Raw genomic sequence first — 18,522 nt, forward strand, 5'->3', positions numbered from 1 at the left:
CAGCTGATGTTTGCTGGAGCCACAGCTGTAAAGCTGCTGGTCATGATGTCAGTTTGGATATGTGGTGAGAGGGAAACATGAAGATGAAACCAGGAGATGTCCTTACTGAATCATCAGAGCTGAACAGATGATGGAGAAACAGGTTTACCTTTTAGGTGACATGGATGAGTTGAAGGGAAGTTATGAACTGTTTCTGAGAGACAAATAACACCAGGATCCTTTTTTATGTAGCTGACAGCTGGTAACTGTGCAGGGGCGGGTCTAGGAAAGTTTTGCCAGGGGGGCAGGTAGGGCATTAACAGGGAGAGGGGGGCACAAAGAAATACCTTTCTTTCTTATTCTCATTTAAAATGTCTAGCTTTTATTAAATAATTATCTAAATCTTACAACCAAAGTTTTTATCTGATGTAAAATGTATAGAAATCATACATATACCAACAAGACGGTGTACATATGGAAAAGATATATATAAATTTTATAAAGTTTGTATCTGTCTTGTGTGAAACTTGTATGAAAAGCATACAAGAGTAAAAACAGATATAAGATCCCTTGAAAGATTATATAATGAATCTTGTATGTTTTGGATACTAAAACAACATATGAAAGTAATAAGAAAGTGGCCACTTTCATGAGTAAATCATGTAAGTTTTTACTATTTCTTTTCCATATGGGACTGTCACAACAGCATTTGTTTTCATTCAAAGGCTTTATGGCTTTAATACCTGGTGGGCCGGTCTGTAGTCAAAATGCCCGATTTTCTGTCCCAGTCCAGCCCTGCAGGTTATACTGGCAGTGTCACCATGCCAGCTGACTGTATTTCATCATCAGCCAGTGTTGTTCTTGATCAATATTACCAAAGTTTACCATAAGGCAGCATAGAAAGTATTTACTTGCTTTCAGGTTTCATTCAAATGTTAGTCTTTTCAGTTGTTTCCCCACTTTTTTCCTGTTTCAAAATCACCAGTTTGTGAGAAGATTATCTTCTTTTTTTTAACAGGCAGATAAAGTTTTACATTGGCATTGGCTAATTTGTCAATTGTTTGTTACAAATGTTCGTATTTTAATATTCAAAAATGTTTTTGCCCAAAACATATGTGCACTATATGTCAGTAAAAATACTATGCAAATATTGCTGTCCTTGAATACTGAGTAAACACTGACAAAGCACTGATTGTATCTCTTGTACTTTATCAACACAGTATCTAAAAACTTTGCACCATAGTGGTTAAAATCTCATTCGAATAAGAGTTAAAAGCGCATTCGGTTATTAGGTTTATAGGGTTATTGAATTATGGTTAACGGTTGGTAGGTCTGTGAAGGTTCTCAGTCATCCAGGTCATCGTAGTCAAAGGAGCTTGCAAGCTCCTTTGATTAACGGTTGGTAGAATTTTTTAAACTTTATCTGCCAATTACATCTGCCACCCATCTCCAAATCTGTGCCCCTACCTGGCCCCCCCAACAAAAATTTTCTAGACACGCCACTGTTTTCATGATACTGATGGTGCAATACAATTTATGTTGAGCTGTCTTGACTTTTGTACAAGGTGAAGTGTTTGCTATGTGCCAGGGAGCTGGGATATGACAACAACAACACCTCATCCATGCTTAGGCACTACAGAGCTTTGCATGAGAATAAGGGGGACACCGATTGTGGAGCAAGACCAGGTGAGCCATCAAATGCAATGATAATATAGGATGCAGTAATGTTACTAAATGATATAACAATATTATACAACTGTTATACGTGTGTGATATTTATATTTGTGCTTTATCTTTATTGTCTTTCCTCAGGAGAACAATCTCAAATAGATGAAGACCTGGTCAGCATGGTGATTGAGGACTCCCAGCTATTTAGCATTGTGGAGGACAAAGGATTCAAAAGATTTGTTAAATCATTAAATCCTAGCTATGTTCTCCCCACTAAAAAGGTCATAAAAGCAGTGAAAATTTAGTTTTTACAGAATAAAATGTGAACAGGCAGGACTGAGGCTCAAAGCCTCAGTGTGTAGCTGTCCATACCTCAACGTTACAAAAGCACAACTACTGTCCACACCCCAACCACACCTCACCTCACAGTAAATGATCATTTCCATTTCAAGCATTTCCAAATAATCATTTCCCATACTGCCACTATAAATATACACAGTATACTGCCATCACTACAATATAGATGTTTTACACACTCCTTTTGTTGTTGACATTTACAGGCTGTGTGCAAAATGCCACACTCTTCAAATTCATGCCAGCTATTATTTTTACGTCCAGTAGGTGTCCTGCTAGAGCAAATGAAGCTTCATGAAGCTTCGCGTTGGGGTGAACCAATTGGATGAAAAGCTTCAGTGCTTCATGGGGCTTCATCTGCCCATCACTAATGATTACTAGGTATCCTGAGTCCAGAGGTGGAGTGTGAGCCAAGGTGGATACAGCAACTGTAGCACAAGAGAGTCGTGTTAACAGGATGAATCACAGCAAGAACTTAACGTATACGGCCTGTTACCAACATGTGTTGATGACGAACTGGCAGTGAATGAACATCAGCGTGTGGTTTAAATCCCTCTGGCTTGATTGCCTGCAATAGGCTCCAGGTGTGCGGGAGCTGGAGTTGGCCCTGCCCAGGGGCGGATCCCAGGTCAGTTCAGGAGCCTTATGGAAATTCCAGCCACCCACCGCAGACCATGACAGATATTTTCTGTTATGGTGGCAAAGTGAGGACCTGCTGATTTACAATATGAGAAGCTATTACAGAGTGAGTAGAGATAAACTAAATAACACAATGACAGGCAACACAAAAGGGCTCAGACATTTTAGTGCACGTTTGAGGTTTGGATAATAATAATAATATTTAACACAATTTAGTGGGCTACACACTGAACTTAGAGGGTAAAACAAAGTATCGACCCTGTTGCACTAGTATCGAGCCGATGCCAGTACCAGCACTGGTATCAATACGATCAAAATTTGGGTCGATCCACCCACCTCTAGCTAAAAGCTTTTGTAACAGCGATGGCGCCGAAAGCAGGTAGGTGTGTGAATCCTAAATGCTACACTGCACCACTGAGATAAGTTTGTTTCCAGATCTTACACACACACTGCACGCTGTCTTATACAGTCTATAGCTACAGCAGCTGTCCGGTTTGGATTGGAATTTATCTGCGGAGTTAAAATCAGCAGGAGAAAGTTGGTCAAATGTTTACATTATGCGCTTTTTTTTACGTATTCACATGAAATGTCTGAGCATTTAATAATGTAGCAGGTTAAGTTCACTCCCCTGCCTTATCCAGCATTACATTCTGCAACACAATGCAAGCCCCTTTGTGTTATGAAACCATCACGTAACAGCACGTGCGCTGTTCAGGTCGTCGAGGGAGGAAGCGCAAAGCGGAGGCAGAGGAGCAGCAAACACCAGCAGGGAAGAAGAAGGAGCGAGCAGAGGAGGAAGGCAAAAGAGTGGTCATTGAACACTGGTGAATACACTAATCACATGATTATAAGCGGTGTAGTAAATACCCAGATCAACCACTGCTGTTGTCCACTCACTACTTATTATATGGTTTTATTCATTTTTAGTTTTTCCTTCTGAAATTTCAGTTTAAAAAAATCAGATGCTGTTGACTAGGTCATATAATCGTAAGACATTAATATAAATCCATTTTACAATATAAAAAACATCCATCCATTCTCTTCTGCTTATCCTTGTCAGGGTCGTGAGGTGTGTGGGTGCTTGATTGAAAAAGATTACTTTTAACAATGACAAATGCAACTGAGTATTTCATCTACAAAGTGGTACTTAAACAGTAAATTGTCTGTTTAGATTCTACAACAGTATTCTATGTTATGCAATTATTTTACGACTAATTCATAAATAAAGTAAAATCAAGTATAATTCTTTACTATAAAGAAAGAAAGTATTCTCTCTTTTGCATTCAAAGTTGTCCTTGGGCTTAGTACTTCCTTAAATGTACTTTTCTAATAAAAGCATCTTATCCGCCTGCACAGATGGCTACCTTATAGTTTACCTGTTGTTTCCTGCAGTAAAAGCTGACGAGTGTATAGGCATAATGCTGAGAAGGTGAAATCTGCCCTCCTGGCTGCCTGTCCTGCACTGCCTGTGATCCTCAACCCTGAGAAACCCCGCAAGAAGAGCTTCGAAATCACTCTTATGGATGGAGACAAAGGTTAGGAAGATGAAAAGGAAAATCCAAGATTAATCCACCCCTTTTAGTGTTGCACAGGGAAAATATTAATGTTTATAGTGGCGATTGTGGCTCAATAGTTGGGAGTTCGCCTTGTAATCGGAAGGTTGCCAGTTCGAGCCCCGGCTTGGACAGTAATGGTCGTTGTGTCCTTGGGCAAGACACTTCACCCGCTGCCTACTGGTGGTGGTCAGAGGGCCCGGTGGCGCCAGTGTCCGGCAGCCTCGCCTCTGTCAGTGCGCCCCAGGGTGGCTGTGGCTACAATGTAGCTTGCCATCACCAGTGTGTGAATGTGTGGATGACTGGATGTGTAAAGCGCTTTGGGGTCCTTAGGGACTAGTAAAGTGCTATATAAATACAGGCCATTTACCATATAGTAGCTATATCGACTGTACAGAAATTGTTAAGCATGTGATTTGGTTTTTCACTCACTCTGTATTATCACAGGACTTGCTTTGGATTGCCATGTTCACATCAAAAATATTTCCTACTTGCAGTCTTCTAAATGACATTGTTCCTCTTTTCTCTGATTCCAAAAGAAACATGCCTGTGGACTGGAATAAAGAAGGGTCCGCCTGCTAGGCTGAAGTTTCCTCAGCCTGATGTAGTAGTTGCTGCTCTACAGGAGGCTCTGAAAGTTGAGCGGATGCCAAAGTTTGTCAAAGCTGTTGCACAGAAAACATCAGCTACAGATTAAGTAAGAGATGTACGTTCCCCATAATTTAATCTGGCTGTCAGTTGAAACAGGTTGTAGATATTTCTTCTTTTATAATTATTTTATTTTGAGGCAAACATCCATCCATATTATTTGTGGAAAATCTCAGGCTACGCTGAGCTGTTGATGATGCTTTGCCTGTGTTTATCGGAAAGAACTGACTATTCCTGTCCAATGTTTATGTTTTAGCCCAGCGTTCAGGAGATGTGACCAGTGGAAGCACAAAATGATGAGGAGTGACCAAGGAGATGTTCTCAGTCCCTCCTCTGATGAGTCAAGTGCCAACTGTTGTCATCTTCTGGACACATGAGGTCATCTGGTGGAGCATAATGATGCTAATGATGTTTTTATATGTGTTTTGGTAAATTAGAGATTTTCTTTGTTACTTTTTAGATTTTTTACTTACTCTAGCCAAACACTTAATTGTTTTGTGCAAGTTAATTTTGCTGTGTTCAACTGGATGACTTGATACAACAATAAATCATGTTTTTTTTTTCTGTCCATCCACTTTCTTTATTATGGTCACAGGGGGTCTGAAGCCCATCCCAGTTGTCCTTGGTAGAGGCAGGGTACACCCTTCACAGATCGCCAATCTATTGCAGGGCTAAAATGGAGATACAATCAACCATTCATATTCACATTTATGCCTACAGCCAATTTAGAATCGCCAGTTAGTCTAATTAACTTAACCCAATGAATGTTTTTGGACTTTGGGAGGCTGGAGACTGCTCAATTCAAACACTGGACATTCTTTCTGCAAAGCAACAATGGTAACCATTACTGTGTTGCACTTTTGACCTTTTCCTAAATGTAAATCAGCAGGACCAAGATAAACACAAAAAATATGTTTAATTTACTCAGGCAGGAACACACATAACCCTTTAAATCAGGTAACACACGTTCACTGCTTTAACTTTATATGCTTAAGTGTGTTGCCACCATACAAACACCATGTATTCCTGTTCATGTATAGGTACATACAAAGATAATAAAAGAACACTTATGCTAATGCTGTATGTGTTTAACAAACGGTTTGCATTTTTACTTTAAATGCAGTTTTAGTTAAATTACAGTAATTATATTAACACATTAGAAATAATAACGATAGATCTCATTTTCATTCATGCTCAGAAAACTTCCTACTAATGGTTTCGCCCAGCCAAACTGAAACCCCCTTCCCAAATATATTGGTACAGTCGACATGCGCGCGCCAAAGTTTTGTAACAGCAATGGCGTCCAAAGCAGGTGGGTGTGTGTTATAGGAATGTAAACAATACCGTATTTTTTTTTTCTACAACAAAAGCTGTAACGGAGTTTGTCTGAGGAGGAAGACGGTTGTACCATTTTGATCCAGCGGTTATCATCTCCATGACTGTTTCAGCCTGTCTTTGTAGGTCATTTAGCTGAATGGCTACATGAACCGGAGCAAAGTAGTAACTGCGAAGATATTTACATTATTCACTTTCTAAACTCGTTAAATGTAGCAGGAGTCGGCGCGCTGACCTTTCTGACCATGTTTATTATGCAACGACTCATTAAATGGGTCATTATTATTACTATTCTGTTGGGTTATGAAACTTCTGAGCTTGCACGTGCCCGAGTCCTCCTCTACTCACTCTCCTCCCACCAAGGGCATGACAGGAGGAGTTGGAGCATTAGGCATTTATAAAACAGACTTCTTTACTTCATTTTATAAGGTTATACATTAAATATGACATGTAGCACAGCTGCATCCGAAATTATTTTGTACTCGAGTTCTGTGACAAACTGGCGATCACAGTGTAAACCCCATGTCGCCCTATTTAAGCTGGGAGTCTTACAGCCCAACTGCAATCCTGAACTGAATAAACAGAAGAAGATGGTGGATGGATGATTGCTTTATTTTTGGGCTTTTGTAAGACTCTACTAAGGCCAAAGACACCTCAGGCTAAATAAGTAGGTGGGTGGGCATAGGACCAGCATTCACCAGGAAGGGGCCTATGGTTTTATTTAACCATGGCAAGGGAAGCAACATGTGCCAGCTACTTGCAAAGGATCAAGTAAATCGATGAACTGCATGTATTTTTTCTTTTGGGAAACTGACTTCTTTTGCCTACATACTTCACTTGCACATTGTGCATCACTGGCCTTTTGATTGTGAATTTGAATTTCACTTTTTGACAAGCAGCCACTAAAGATACACCCTTGAGTCCTCAATTGTAGCTTCTTGTGCAGGCCACTGTCTCCTCTGTCTTATTGATGTTTTTAGAAATTTTTCATTCAGTATTGTGCGGCCTGATTGAATTCTGGGTCATGGACAAAAGGACAGAGGATAAATGAGATATGGAGGCACAAATTCAAGAAACAGCCAAACACAAAACTGCGCATGTGTGTTTGTAGGTCGTGGTGGGAAGAAGCGCAAAGCAGAAGTTCAAGCAGAGGAGGAGAAACCCTCAGTGGAGGAAAAGAAGGGCAGAGGAGAGGATGAAAGCAGCCAGGAAGGCCTCAGGGTGGTCATTGAACACTGGTAAAGAAAAAAAAATGTAATCACGTTATAATCAGTGGTGAAGGAAATGCTAATTGTGTTTATTTAAAGTGAGTAAATATAGCCCCCATTTTAAAATACTTAATTAAAAATCAAAATCAAAGTGTTTAAGTATCAGAAGTGAATGCATTGATTAGGTGGAAAAAAAACAATAGTTCTCATGAAATCTGTTTATATTATTATTGAACCAGAACCAAAATAGATAACATCACAGTTCACTGTGTAACTCAACTCTTAAAATCTGCAAAAAGATGTAATCTTGATGTGTCACTTCTGGCAGTAAAAGCTGACGAGTGTACGGGCGTAATGCTGAGGAGGTGAAATCCGCCCTCCTGGCTGCCCACCCTGAACTGACTGTGGTCCTCAACCCTGGGAAACCTCGCAGGAACAGCTTCGAGATCACTCTGCTGGACGGAGGCAAAGGTAAACAGGATTTACTCAGCAATGTGGATCTTTCATTGTAAAAAAAAGAAATGATACAAATGACATTTTCTTCCTGATTCCTAAAGAAACATCTCTGTGGACTGGAATAAAGAAAGGCCCACCTCGTAAGCTGAAGTTTCCACAGCCTGATGTGGTAGTTTCTACTCTGCAAGAGGCTCTGAAGGCTTAGACACCAAGTGAAGGTTTGGCAAAGCGGTTTGACTGAATAATGAATGCATAAAAAAACAGAAAATAAGAAAATCCAGCTTTACTTCTTATTCACAGTAAACTGGTAACTCATGTAGCTTTGTAAATAGAATCAAGTCAAAATGCCTTATGAATTGCAATGCAGCTGTTCAGTGAACAACAGTTGTGTATAAGTGTCTTTTTAACAAAACTTTTCCCATGTTATTTGCAGCCCAACATTCAGATGCAGCCAGTGGAAGCAAAAATGATGAGAAGTGACCAAGGAGACGTTCTCAGTCCCTCCTCTGATGAGCCATGCTCTAACTGCTGCCATCTTCTGGGTGCATGGTGACACCTAGTGGAGCTTAGTCGAGCCAAAGCATTTCTCTGACACATTACTGCTGTTTACTGTTGTGTTTCACAAACGTTCAGTTGTGGTTTTATGTCTGTTTTGTTTTTGGGGTTTTTTGATAAATAAAATCTTTTTTGGGGTAATTGTGTGTATTTTGTTACAACTATCCAAACACTCAGCTGTTATTATGGAAAGGTTTTCTTATTTTTATTCAGGAACCAAGTGTGGAGAAGAAAACTAGAGATACAATTTGTGTGTTGAAACACATTAATGCTCACATGCATTCAGAAAGTGTAGCAATGTTTTTGATTGACTCAATACTATAAAACCCCTATTAGCATTTATATTTTTATTAACAACATATTGCAACTCTTGGCAAATAAAGTACATGTTACTAATTGATAGGATTAATAGTTTTAAACAGCTGGCAAAGCACCTTGTATCATATTTTAGAAGGTTGTGCAATTACATTCACCTAAGTAATGGCCTTAATTAGTAACTTGAGGGCTCTGATCTTAGTCTTGTGCAAAAAAGTCATCTTCCAAACGTGATCGCAAATATTTGCTAAAAACGGTTGCTGGTATTTAAAAAGTTTTAAATCACTCGTTGGCCTTAAGAAATGAGTATATCAGAAGAACAGCTGAGGTTAAGCAGTTTGGAGACAAAGTTAGAGAGGAAAGGAGATGGTTAGAACATGTGCAATGGGTACATTGGATAAAGTATGTTCAATGTGGAGTTTCCAAACAGGAGGAAAGAGGAAGACCACAGAGAAGGTAGTGAAGGAAGACACGCAGAGGGTTTGCGTGACAACGGGGATAGAGTGAGTTGGAGACGCGATCCGTTGTGGCGACCCCAAAAGGAAGCAGCCGAAAGAGGAAGATTTGTTAATCTGTCTGTAATCTATAGTGATGGGACGTTCTGTATCGAGGCTTCGGAGCGTGTGTCGAGTAATGGAGGGGGCGTTTCCGCGAAGCGCGTATCGAGGCTTGCTTCATTTATGGGAGGAGCTGAAAATGATGACGTCCGAAGCCTCGCTGCCCGGCTGTACCACGTGACTGGTTCATGAAGTGGTTCGAACTTTGCCGCGAGATATGACAGCGATATAAACCCTCAGACTTCATTCAAAATGTGGGTGTTTGATGGAGAGTTGCTGTTAGAGAGAGTTTGGAGACCGTTTGGAGGTTTGTGAGAGTGAGGAGAGAAAGTCAGGAGAGAATGGAGCCAGCTAAGAAGAGGAGGATGTCCTCCCCTGTGTGGGAACATTTTGATTTTATTCCTCCCAACAAGGTATGTAAATTTCTACAGAAGATGTATTGTCATGATACTGATGGTGCAATACAATTTATGTTGAGCTGTCTTGACTTTTGTACAAGGTGAAGTGTTTGCTATGTGCCAGGGAGCTGGGATATAACAACAACACCTCATCCATGCTTAGGCACTACAGAGCTTTGCATGAGAATAAGAGGAACACCGATTGTGGAGCAAGACCAGGTGAGCCATCAAATGCAATGATAATATAGCATGCAGTAATGTTACTAAATGATATAACAATATTATACAACTGTTATAAGTTACGTGTGTGATATTTATATTTGTGCTTTGTCTTTATTGTCTTTCCTCAGGAGAACAATCTCAAATAGATGAAGACCTGGTCAGCATGGTGATTGAGGACTCACAGCCATTTAGCATTGTGGAGGACAAAGGATTCAAAAGATTTGTTAAATCATTAAATCCCAGCTATGTTCTCCCCACTAAAAAGGACGTAAAAGCAGTGAAAATTTAGTTTTTACAGAATAAAATGTGAACAGGCAGGACTGAGGCTCAAAGCCTCAGTGTGTAGCTGTCCATACCTCAACGTTACAAAAGCACAACTACTGTCCACACCCCAACCACACCTCACCTCACAGTAAATGATCATTTCCATTTCAAGCATTTCCAAATAATCATTTCCCATACTGCCACTATAAATATACACAGTATACTGCCATCACTACAATATAGATGTTTTACACACTCCTTTTGTTGTTGACATTTACAGGCTGTGTGCAAAATGCCACACTCTTCAAATTCATGCCAGCTATTATTTTTACGTCCAGTAGGTGTCCTGCTAGAGCAAATGAAGCTTCATGAAGCTTCGCGTTGGGGTGAACCAATTGGATGAAAAGCTTCAGTGCTTCATGGGGCTTCATCTGCCCATCACTAGTAATCTATAATCTGTCAAATGTCTCTTGTGTGAATGATATCAAGCCATTTTGATCCCCCCAAAACATTCCTGTCACAAGGTAGAAGCTACAATGAATTTCGTGTCATATGCCAAGCTAATATAAACAAGTCGCGTTGTGAGGACGTCACACAATGACACCGAAAACGCGATCGTCTGCCAAGTGTTTGCGAAATGTTGCTTTGTTTTGTTTTTGCCTTAAATATAAACAAGGATAGCAGACACACAAAAAGGATTCAAAGTCTTCCGTTTTTGGCAGACGAACATTTTGTTTGAATAATTGCCAGGATGTGACGTCATTGTCCCGCGACCAGGCAAGTCGACTCAACGGTTCCTCATGAGCACGGGACCGATTTCCTTCTACAATAAGTCTTGAAATTGGTGCGTAACTTTTATATATTACAAATTAATACGTTTTAGACTTTTGCTTGACGTTGCGAGAATCGTCTAGGCGGGTTTGTAAGCAGTGATTCGACCTTTGCTAATCTTAGAAAGGTCGAATTAGCCGTGGCTCCGCTAGCTGGTTTGTTGATTTAAGGGGTTTCCCTCTTAACTTTACTTGAACCCATCATTGTACGTAATCAGTTGTGTTTTTATAATTTGACTTATCCGTTTCACTTTACAGGTAGCCAAGATTAATTACGCCGCCGTGGTTTTAGGACAAAATCACTGAAGTGTGTTTCCATTTCAGAATATCGTGGGCCTTCTGCTGGAAGGGCTGGAGTTGTGTTGTATTTTATGATTGCTTTTAGCATCGTATATAGAAAACATTTTTCAGAGAATAAATATGTTGAAAATATATGGACCAACTTTGGAGCATAACATTTTTAGGGAAGTCGAAAATGGTCGAGCAGAAAATGTTCAAAAAATGACTCATGATCTCAGATTGACTAATCCTGCAGAGGGAAAACACCGATCACATCACAGTATTTAAACAATTCCATCTTTTACTCTGTGTGATTAAGTTTATCTTTTATGCATACAATGTTAAAACACCAAATTAAAAATAATGTGAGGGGTAATGCTAGAGTTACAATTAGTGTTATTAAAAAGTTGTAAAACTACAGTGGTTAGCTTGTGACTTTAAAATGCAAATACTTAATAAAGATCCATGTTAACACACTTTCCTTTAAGCATTGCTTTATTAGAGAAGCTATGTGGAATGTTTTGTTGTATTACTACGCTATGTATGCATGTAACTTTTTTCTTTTCAGCATGCTACTTCTGCCAAATTATTGCAACCTAAAGTTTCTCGTTGACAGTCATGGCAACAGAGGGGGTGGAAAAGACGAGTGAAGATGCTCCAGCAGCTGGAAAGGCCAGCACCAGGTATGACCTGGAAAAGGAGACTGAACTTCGCTTTGAGGTGGAGTCAGGGGAAGCAGCTGAACAAGTTGAGCTGGAGCTGCTCACAGGAATGGCTGAGGTGTTTGGCTCCGAGCTAAACCGAAACAAAAAGTATACATTTGGACCAGGCTCTAAGATTGCAGTTTTCACTTGGCAAGGCTGTAGTGTGAATCTTTATGGGAAGCCAGAGGTAAGCACGTGGATGAGAATACTTGCAGATTTAGGAGAGTTCAAATGTGTCTGTTGTGTTACATTTAGTCGCATCATTGTGTGTTTCACTTTGGGGGGAAAAAAGACAAAGCCACAAATACCATCATCTTGCTTTCATCACCGCAGGTTGCTTATGTGTCCAAGGATACGCCCATGCTGCTCTACCTAAACACACATGCAGCCCTTGAACAGATGAGAAAACAAGCAGAGCGTGACAATGAGAGGGGGCCAAGGGTATGTTTGAATGGGGAACTACTTCATATAGTAACTTATCAGATCCCATGAGTGCTTCTTGGATTAATGCTAAATTATAAATCGACCCTCAGGTGATGGTGGTGGGACCGACAGATGTTGGGAAGTCAACGGTGTGTCGGCTGCTTCTCAGCTATGCTGTGAGGGTTGGAAGGAGGCCAACATTTGTGGAACTGGATGTTGGACAGAGTGGGGTAAGATCAAGTGGAATTACCATTATAAATATCAAACAGTCGGCTGGTATTTAAAATATTGCATATCACAGCCTGCAGACTCAGCTGTCTTGATTTTGTGCAAAGTGATGCTAAAGCATGTACAGCATCTACTTTGTTTATTTAGCTTTATAGCTGTGATGATCCCCCTGTTGGTCTGCCCATGTGGCTTTTTCTGTTTTATCAGATGCACAAGTTCTGGAAAAAAAATCTTGACATCTGTTTTAATATCTGTACAAAGAAAAAGAACATTAGTCTTTCAGTTGTTTAGTCACTGGTGTTAATTCAAGTCATTGCAGTAAAGAACAAAGAATTCTACACAGGATTGAGAGCACTGAATTCCTCCTTTCATTTATTAAAGGGAAAAACTATCCAAACGTACCTGGTCCTGTGTGAAAAAAGTATTTGCCCCCTAAATCTAGTGACTGGTTATGCCATCATTTTCAGGAAAAAACTACAATCGGGTATTTGCGATATCTGGGAATAACTTTCAGATTACTTTGGAGGAATTGTGGACCACTTTTCTTTGCAGTAGTTTTAATTCAGCCACACTGGAGGGTTTCCAAGCATCTCAATTTGATTTAAGTCCAGGCTTTAAGTAGACCACACCAAAGTCTTCATTTTGTTTTCTTACGAGTCATTCAGAGGTGGACTTGGTGGCATGTTTTGGATCATTGTTATACTGCATAAGCTAAGTCCGCTTGAACTGATCGACACCCTCATTCAGGATTTTCTCATAGAGAGCATAGAGGTTCCATAAATTACAGCACCCTAGACTATCGTACTACCAGCACCATGTTTGCTGATTAAAATAGTTCCACTTTTCTCTCATTAGTCCACAAGTCTTGGGGATTATTAAGTTGTTTTTTGCCAAATGTGAGATGAGCCTTTGTGTTCTTTTTGGTTAGCAGTGGTTTTCTCATTTTAGCAGTGGTTTTCTCATTTTAGCAGTAGTTTTCTTATTTTAGCAGTGGTTTTCTCATTTTAGCAGGGGTTTTCTCATTTGATTTCTCCCATGGATGCCATTTTTGCCCAGACTTTCTTATTGTTAAGTCAAAAACACTGACCTTAACAGAGACAAATGAGGCCTGCAGTTCTTTAGATATTGTTCTGGGTTCTTTTGTGACCTCCTGGATGAGTCATCGATGCGCTCTTGAAGTAATTTTGGTTGGCCAGCCACTCCTGGCAAGGTTCACCAATATACCAAGTGTTCTCCATTTGTGGCTAATGGCTCTCACTGTGGTTTACTTTGCAGTCCCAAAGCCTTAAAAATGAATTTGACCCTTTCCAGACTCATAGAAGTCAGAGAGTTTGTTTCTCAACTGTTTCTTTAGATTGTAGCACAATGTATTTCTTTTAGCCCACTTCACATTGTCATACAGGATCTATATTTCTTGATTCAACAGGTCTTGTAGTAATCAGACCTGGGTGTGGCTAGTAAAATTGAGCTCAGGTTTCCAGAAAATGTGGTTAATCATAGTTGATGATTCAATAAGGGAGCAGATTACTTTTTCACACTGGTAAGTTTAGATAGCTTTTTCCCCTTAATAAATGAAATTGTCAATTTTTTTTTTCATTTACTCAGGTTACCTTTGTCTAATATTAAAATTTGTTTAATCTGAAACATGTAATTGTTTACAATTACAAGAAAAAATTGTCAATATACCAAGTATTTTTTTTAGGAATGGATCACCTAATAAGTATACTTATTGGAACAATAAGGGGATAGGTGTTCGTGCCTTTGTTGGTAATATAGCATATGAAGCAGTTTGGTCAAAGTTTGTAAATTACAGTATGTCTGTTAATAAAGTATCTGTGTTAGTCATTTGATTGCACTCTATGTTGACTGTAAAGATCTGAACAATGCTGAACAGGACATTTGTTTTATGTGGGACACAGACAAAGTGGCTTTCTTCATATGATGCAGCATGATTAGTGCTTCCACAGATGGTATCATGTATCTTGTTTTTTGTTGTTTTTTGGGGGGGTTGTTTGTTTGTTTGTTTTAATCTGCTTTGGGTTTTCTGTTTTTTTGTGGATAATCTAAAGACCTTAATTTTAATTTTAAAAAATGCAGTTGTTATCAGTTTGAGTAGTAAAAGAAAATTCTGCTCCTTCAGGTGTCTGTACCCGGCACAGTGTCAGCGCTCTGCATCGAGCGTCCAGCGGACGTGGAGGAGGGTTTCTCAGTCCAGGCTCCTTTGGTCTACCACTTTGGCTCTACTAGTCCAGGGACCAACATCAAACTTTACAACAAGGTAAAAAAAAGAATGAGTCTAGACCCTTCCTGACATAGTCTGGAGACAAAACTCTAAATTTTTCGTACGTTGTCTTTACCTGTTGAGCATTTAAATCTTTTTGTCACAACATGCAGCTGACATCGTGCCTGGCTGAGGTGTTTTCCCAGCGCTGTGAAGTTAACAGGAAAGCCAGTGTAGGAGGCTGCATCATCAACACCTGTGGCTGGGTGAAGGGCTCTGGATACCAGGCTCTGGTCCACTGTGCGTCAACCTTTCAGGTGGATGTGGTTCTGGTATTGGACCATGAAAGGCTCTACAATGAACTCAAAAGAGACCTCCCTCACTTTGTGCGGGTTGTGCTCCTACCCAAGTCCGGGGGAGTCGTGGAACGCTCCAAGGAGTGTCGGCGGGATACTCGGGATGAGAAGATCCGCGAGTATTTCTACGGCTTCCGTGGAGTCACCTTCTACCCCTTTTCTTACGAAGTGCGTTTCTCAGACGTTCGCATCTATAAAATTGGCGCTCCATCCATCCCGGACTCATGCCTGCCACTGGGAATGTCCCAGGATGACACACAGCTAAAACTGGTGCCTGTTACTCCAGGAAGAGACCTCACATACCACGTCCTAAGCGTGAGCAGTGCTGAAGACGGAGATGAAGGTGCTAGAAAGGGCATAGTGGAGAGTCCTGTGTGTGGCTTTATTGTGGTGACTCATGTAGATACTCAGACACAGGTGATGAAGGTGCTCTCCCCAGCACCTAGACCCCTGCCCAGGCATACTCTGCTCATCATGGACATTCGCTTCATGGATATGAAATGAAGCAGGCCCTCAGAGGAGAGGACTTGGATCGAAGACGTCCTGCTGGGTACCCTTTTTATTTTAAGGCTATCTTGTTTGTACTTTACAGAGAAAACATTTTAAGTGTTGAAATTCGGAATGCATCATTTTTTGTGGTTCATGTGAATCCAGTTTTCAGCCTGTTTCATACATTTTATGATTTAATTTCTACTTATTCAACAATAAGATGATGGGGAGCAGGGTTTTTTATACTGAAGATTTTTCGTCTCATTGCACAGAAGAGGGAATTAAATAAGAAAAAAACATTACTCTCTACACTAGCCGTTGGTCAATTTGTTGTGTTATCAATTTTAGCATGAGCTGGGAATTGGTGCATCCCTAATAGAAATTGAAAGCAGCTGTAAATTCTAGACCACACTGCACAGATGTCTGTAGAAAAGGATTTTTTTTTATCAAAGCAAAGATAAAATATTTTTCTTCATAATCTGTTTCATAGAGATTTTTTTCTCTTGAGTAATAAATTTTTTAAATGTAAAAAGTTGTGTGAGTTTGTTTTTAATTACACTATCTGACTATCTATCAGTATGTTTCCCTTACTAACAAACAATAATTTAATTATCTGCATACCCAATATGTAATGAGCTGAGGATGGAACACACTTAATGAACTTAATTCTAATCCAATCAAACCTGGGAATACTTTGCAGTTTTATAACCTTTCCTAAAGAAATTTAATGTTTTATTCAGTAGGTCTTCTGTTTTGACAAAAGAAAGGCAAATAATAATAACCTGTAGGCTTCATTAAAACACACACAGTACCAGCATGCTAGTGATTGTTTGGGAGCACTACACTAGCAGGTCATTTAATATTTGTTCTGTAAACACTTACCAGCTTACCAAACCATACCAGATGCTCTTTTAATTTTTTAGAGTAACAGCGTTTCTATGTATGACAACATGACTTATAAGCATACACAAAAACAACACTGTGTGATGCATAATACGTGCAAATATCTCAAACTAAGTATATAATAAATAAGTGCAGATATTTAAATGTAAGCACGTGGTTCAAAAAAATAATATTGGATAGATTTGTTGTCTTTGAATCTTTTCTTGCTAATATTTTGTGTTGTTTTTTTTGTTTTTTTTTTCTGAACCTTTTTGTTTTATTAAATTACTTAATTTTTCTTTTCTATTCCCTGCCTGCCATATGTAGTGTTTCTTTGCACCTACTTTATGCATGTCAGTGTTAACCATTTGTCATAACCAGCAGGGTGTGGATTAATCGTAGGTGGGTCTTTTGTGGAGGGTTGAGATGGCCATCTGGAACGTAGATTGTGAATTTTGTGGAAAAGAAACCGTGTAAAACCATTTCAAGTAGGTGTACCGTCAAAATATTTTCACAAACAGCTTATGGCAAATAAAACTCCTTATTAAAAAATATAGAAATCAGTATCTGGTGTGACTGCTGTTTTCTTTTTAAACAGCAGTTGTTCTCTTTGGTGTATAGCATTTTTTTCCCCTAAGGTATGTTCCAGGTGGGTTGTTTTAAGCATTTTCGGTGGATTTGCCACACTAATGTGAATTTAGGTTTTAAAGCTGTTTTCAAGCAAAACTGCCCTTTCTTTCTTTCTTGTTTGTGCTCCTTGCAGCTTCACTGTTACAGCTTTATTCCTCTCATTCATATGCATGTATTCTATCTTGCTTTGTTAACTTTCCTCTTCTCTCTCCAGGCTCTCTTCTATCTGCTTCATACTTTCACTACAGATCACAATGTTATCTGCAAACATTATAGTCCACAGATACTCCTGGCTTACCTCATATATCAAAATGTCCATCACAATTACAAACAAGAAGGGTCTCAGAGCAGATCCCTGATATAAACCCACCCCGACCATGAACCCAACCAACTGATTCACTAACTTTCCGCAAAGCTCTTAAACTCCTTCTATCATCTCAATACACTCTTTCACTGATAAGTATCTTTCCATCTCTATTCTTAACCATCCAAACTGCTGCACATCCTTTCCAGCTTAGTCTCCAGTCTCATAAGCATTTTCCTTTACCAACTAGCCACTAGGAACTCCTGTCTACTGTCTGTCTCCCACTTTTTCTTCGCTACCCTCTTCCATTTGTTGTGCCAAAAGTGATTGCGTGCCAAAAACTGATTTCCAGCGTTTCTGTGTATTTTTACGTGTAATATCTTTATGTATGTTGGTAAATAGACTTCGATGAACACTGTTTATATAAAAAAAATTATAGAATTAAAAATATAGAATTAAAAAATTATCTGTGTTTCAAGTATCTTTATAACTCTATTTTATTGTACTTACTTTATAACCAATCTGGTCCTGTATCCCCACTTAAAGTATTTTTACAGAACTATTGTAATATTTGCTGCTATTTCTGGAGTCCTCTTGGCCAACTTACATTTTTAATGTTAATGAGATTTTTTTTAACTGCATAAATAAAGGTTATATAAAAGTCACTGCCAAAAACTGATTGCGGCTTTACCTTCTTGCACGAATGTTGTTTGTGGCTCAAGATAACTTTATGTCATCCATGAGGGACGCATTTGACATATGTTTCACATATTATAGCCCAACAAGTTACTTAAAGCAGTTTAAATACGAGCAATCAGTTTTTGACAAATACCGGAAATCAGTTTTTGGTAGACGATCACTTTTTGGCACAACATTTTGAACACTTGCCAGTACTTCTTCATTCCACCATTCAAACGCAGCGCTTGTTTGTTTTGTTGCATACAAATAGTACCTTATTGTCTTTTAGAAAGTGTATGAAAGTACTCACATGTTCCTAGAACATAATACATAATCGTTTTAGGGTT

The 18,522-nt window shown here is 39.3% G+C and overlaps 3 protein-coding genes across 6 annotated transcripts; all 3 read left to right on the plus strand.

Annotated features, from left to right (window-relative positions):
- The first annotated feature begins 2,935 nt into the window (after positions 1 to 2,935).
- LOC309715593 (selenoprotein H-like) lies at positions 2,936 to 5,409 on the plus strand. 2 transcript variants are annotated; one of them, XM_082548847.1, is made up of 5 exons: positions 2,936 to 3,019; positions 3,356 to 3,464; positions 4,033 to 4,175; positions 4,733 to 4,899; positions 5,098 to 5,409. In XM_082548847.1, exons 1-4 carry the CDS (start codon positions 3,004 to 3,006, stop codon positions 4,888 to 4,890), a joined length of 426 nt encoding a protein of 141 aa, XP_082404973.1. In that variant the 5' UTR covers positions 2,936 to 3,003; the 3' UTR covers positions 4,891 to 4,899; positions 5,098 to 5,409. The 2 variants fall into 2 exon arrangements, with proteins under 2 accessions (XP_082404973.1, XP_082404974.1); XM_082548848.1 differs by having other exon boundaries at positions 4,733 to 4,890.
- A 647-nt stretch (positions 5,410 to 6,056) lies between these two features.
- On the plus strand, positions 6,057 to 8,536 carry LOC309715580 (selenoprotein H-like). 2 transcript variants are annotated; one of them, XM_082548829.1, is made up of 5 exons: positions 6,057 to 6,153; positions 7,288 to 7,414; positions 7,713 to 7,855; positions 7,942 to 8,058; positions 8,274 to 8,536. In XM_082548829.1, exons 1-4 carry the CDS (start codon positions 6,138 to 6,140, stop codon positions 8,043 to 8,045), a joined length of 390 nt encoding a protein of 129 aa, XP_082404955.1. In that variant the 5' UTR covers positions 6,057 to 6,137; the 3' UTR covers positions 8,046 to 8,058; positions 8,274 to 8,536. The 2 variants fall into 2 exon arrangements, with proteins under 2 accessions (XP_082404955.1, XP_082404956.1); XM_082548830.1 differs by lacking the exon at positions 6,057 to 6,153 and adding an exon at positions 6,262 to 6,298.
- Positions 8,537 to 10,756: 2,220 nt separating this feature from the next.
- On the plus strand, positions 10,757 to 16,213 carry clp1 (cleavage factor polyribonucleotide kinase subunit 1). Of its 2 annotated transcripts, none has more exons than XM_082550396.1 (6): positions 10,757 to 10,995; positions 11,829 to 12,151; positions 12,298 to 12,405; positions 12,498 to 12,617; positions 14,756 to 14,893; positions 15,010 to 16,213. In XM_082550396.1, the coding sequence occupies exons 2-6, from the start codon at positions 11,879 to 11,881 to the stop codon at positions 15,694 to 15,696; spliced, it is 1,326 nt and encodes a 441-aa protein (XP_082406522.1). In that variant the 5' UTR covers positions 10,757 to 10,995; positions 11,829 to 11,878; the 3' UTR covers positions 15,697 to 16,213. The 2 variants fall into 2 exon arrangements, with proteins under 2 accessions (XP_082406522.1, XP_082406521.1); XM_082550395.1 differs by having other exon boundaries at positions 10,758 to 10,995; positions 11,877 to 12,151.
- The last annotated feature ends 2,309 nt before the right edge of the window (positions 16,214 to 18,522 follow it).

Source organism: Aulonocara stuartgranti (genome assembly GCF_965226115.1).
Source record: "Aulonocara stuartgranti genome assembly, chromosome: 2".
NCBI classification, from domain to species: Eukaryota; Metazoa; Chordata; class Actinopteri; order Cichliformes; family Cichlidae; genus Aulonocara; species Aulonocara stuartgranti.

Bases quoted from the DNA above. Each gene is read 5' to 3' on its own strand.
- clp1 (XM_082550396.1), top strand. From the start codon at position 11,879: ATGGCAACAGAGGGGGTGGAAAAGACGAGTGAAGATGCTCCAGCAGCT. The intron at 12,152-12,297 runs GTAAGCACGTGG...TCATCACCGCAG, and splicing joins ATCTTTATGGGAAGCCAGAG to GTTGCTTATGTGTCCAAGGA. The intron at 14,894-15,009 runs GTAAAAAAAAGA...CACAACATGCAG, and splicing joins ACATCAAACTTTACAACAAG to CTGACATCGTGCCTGGCTGA.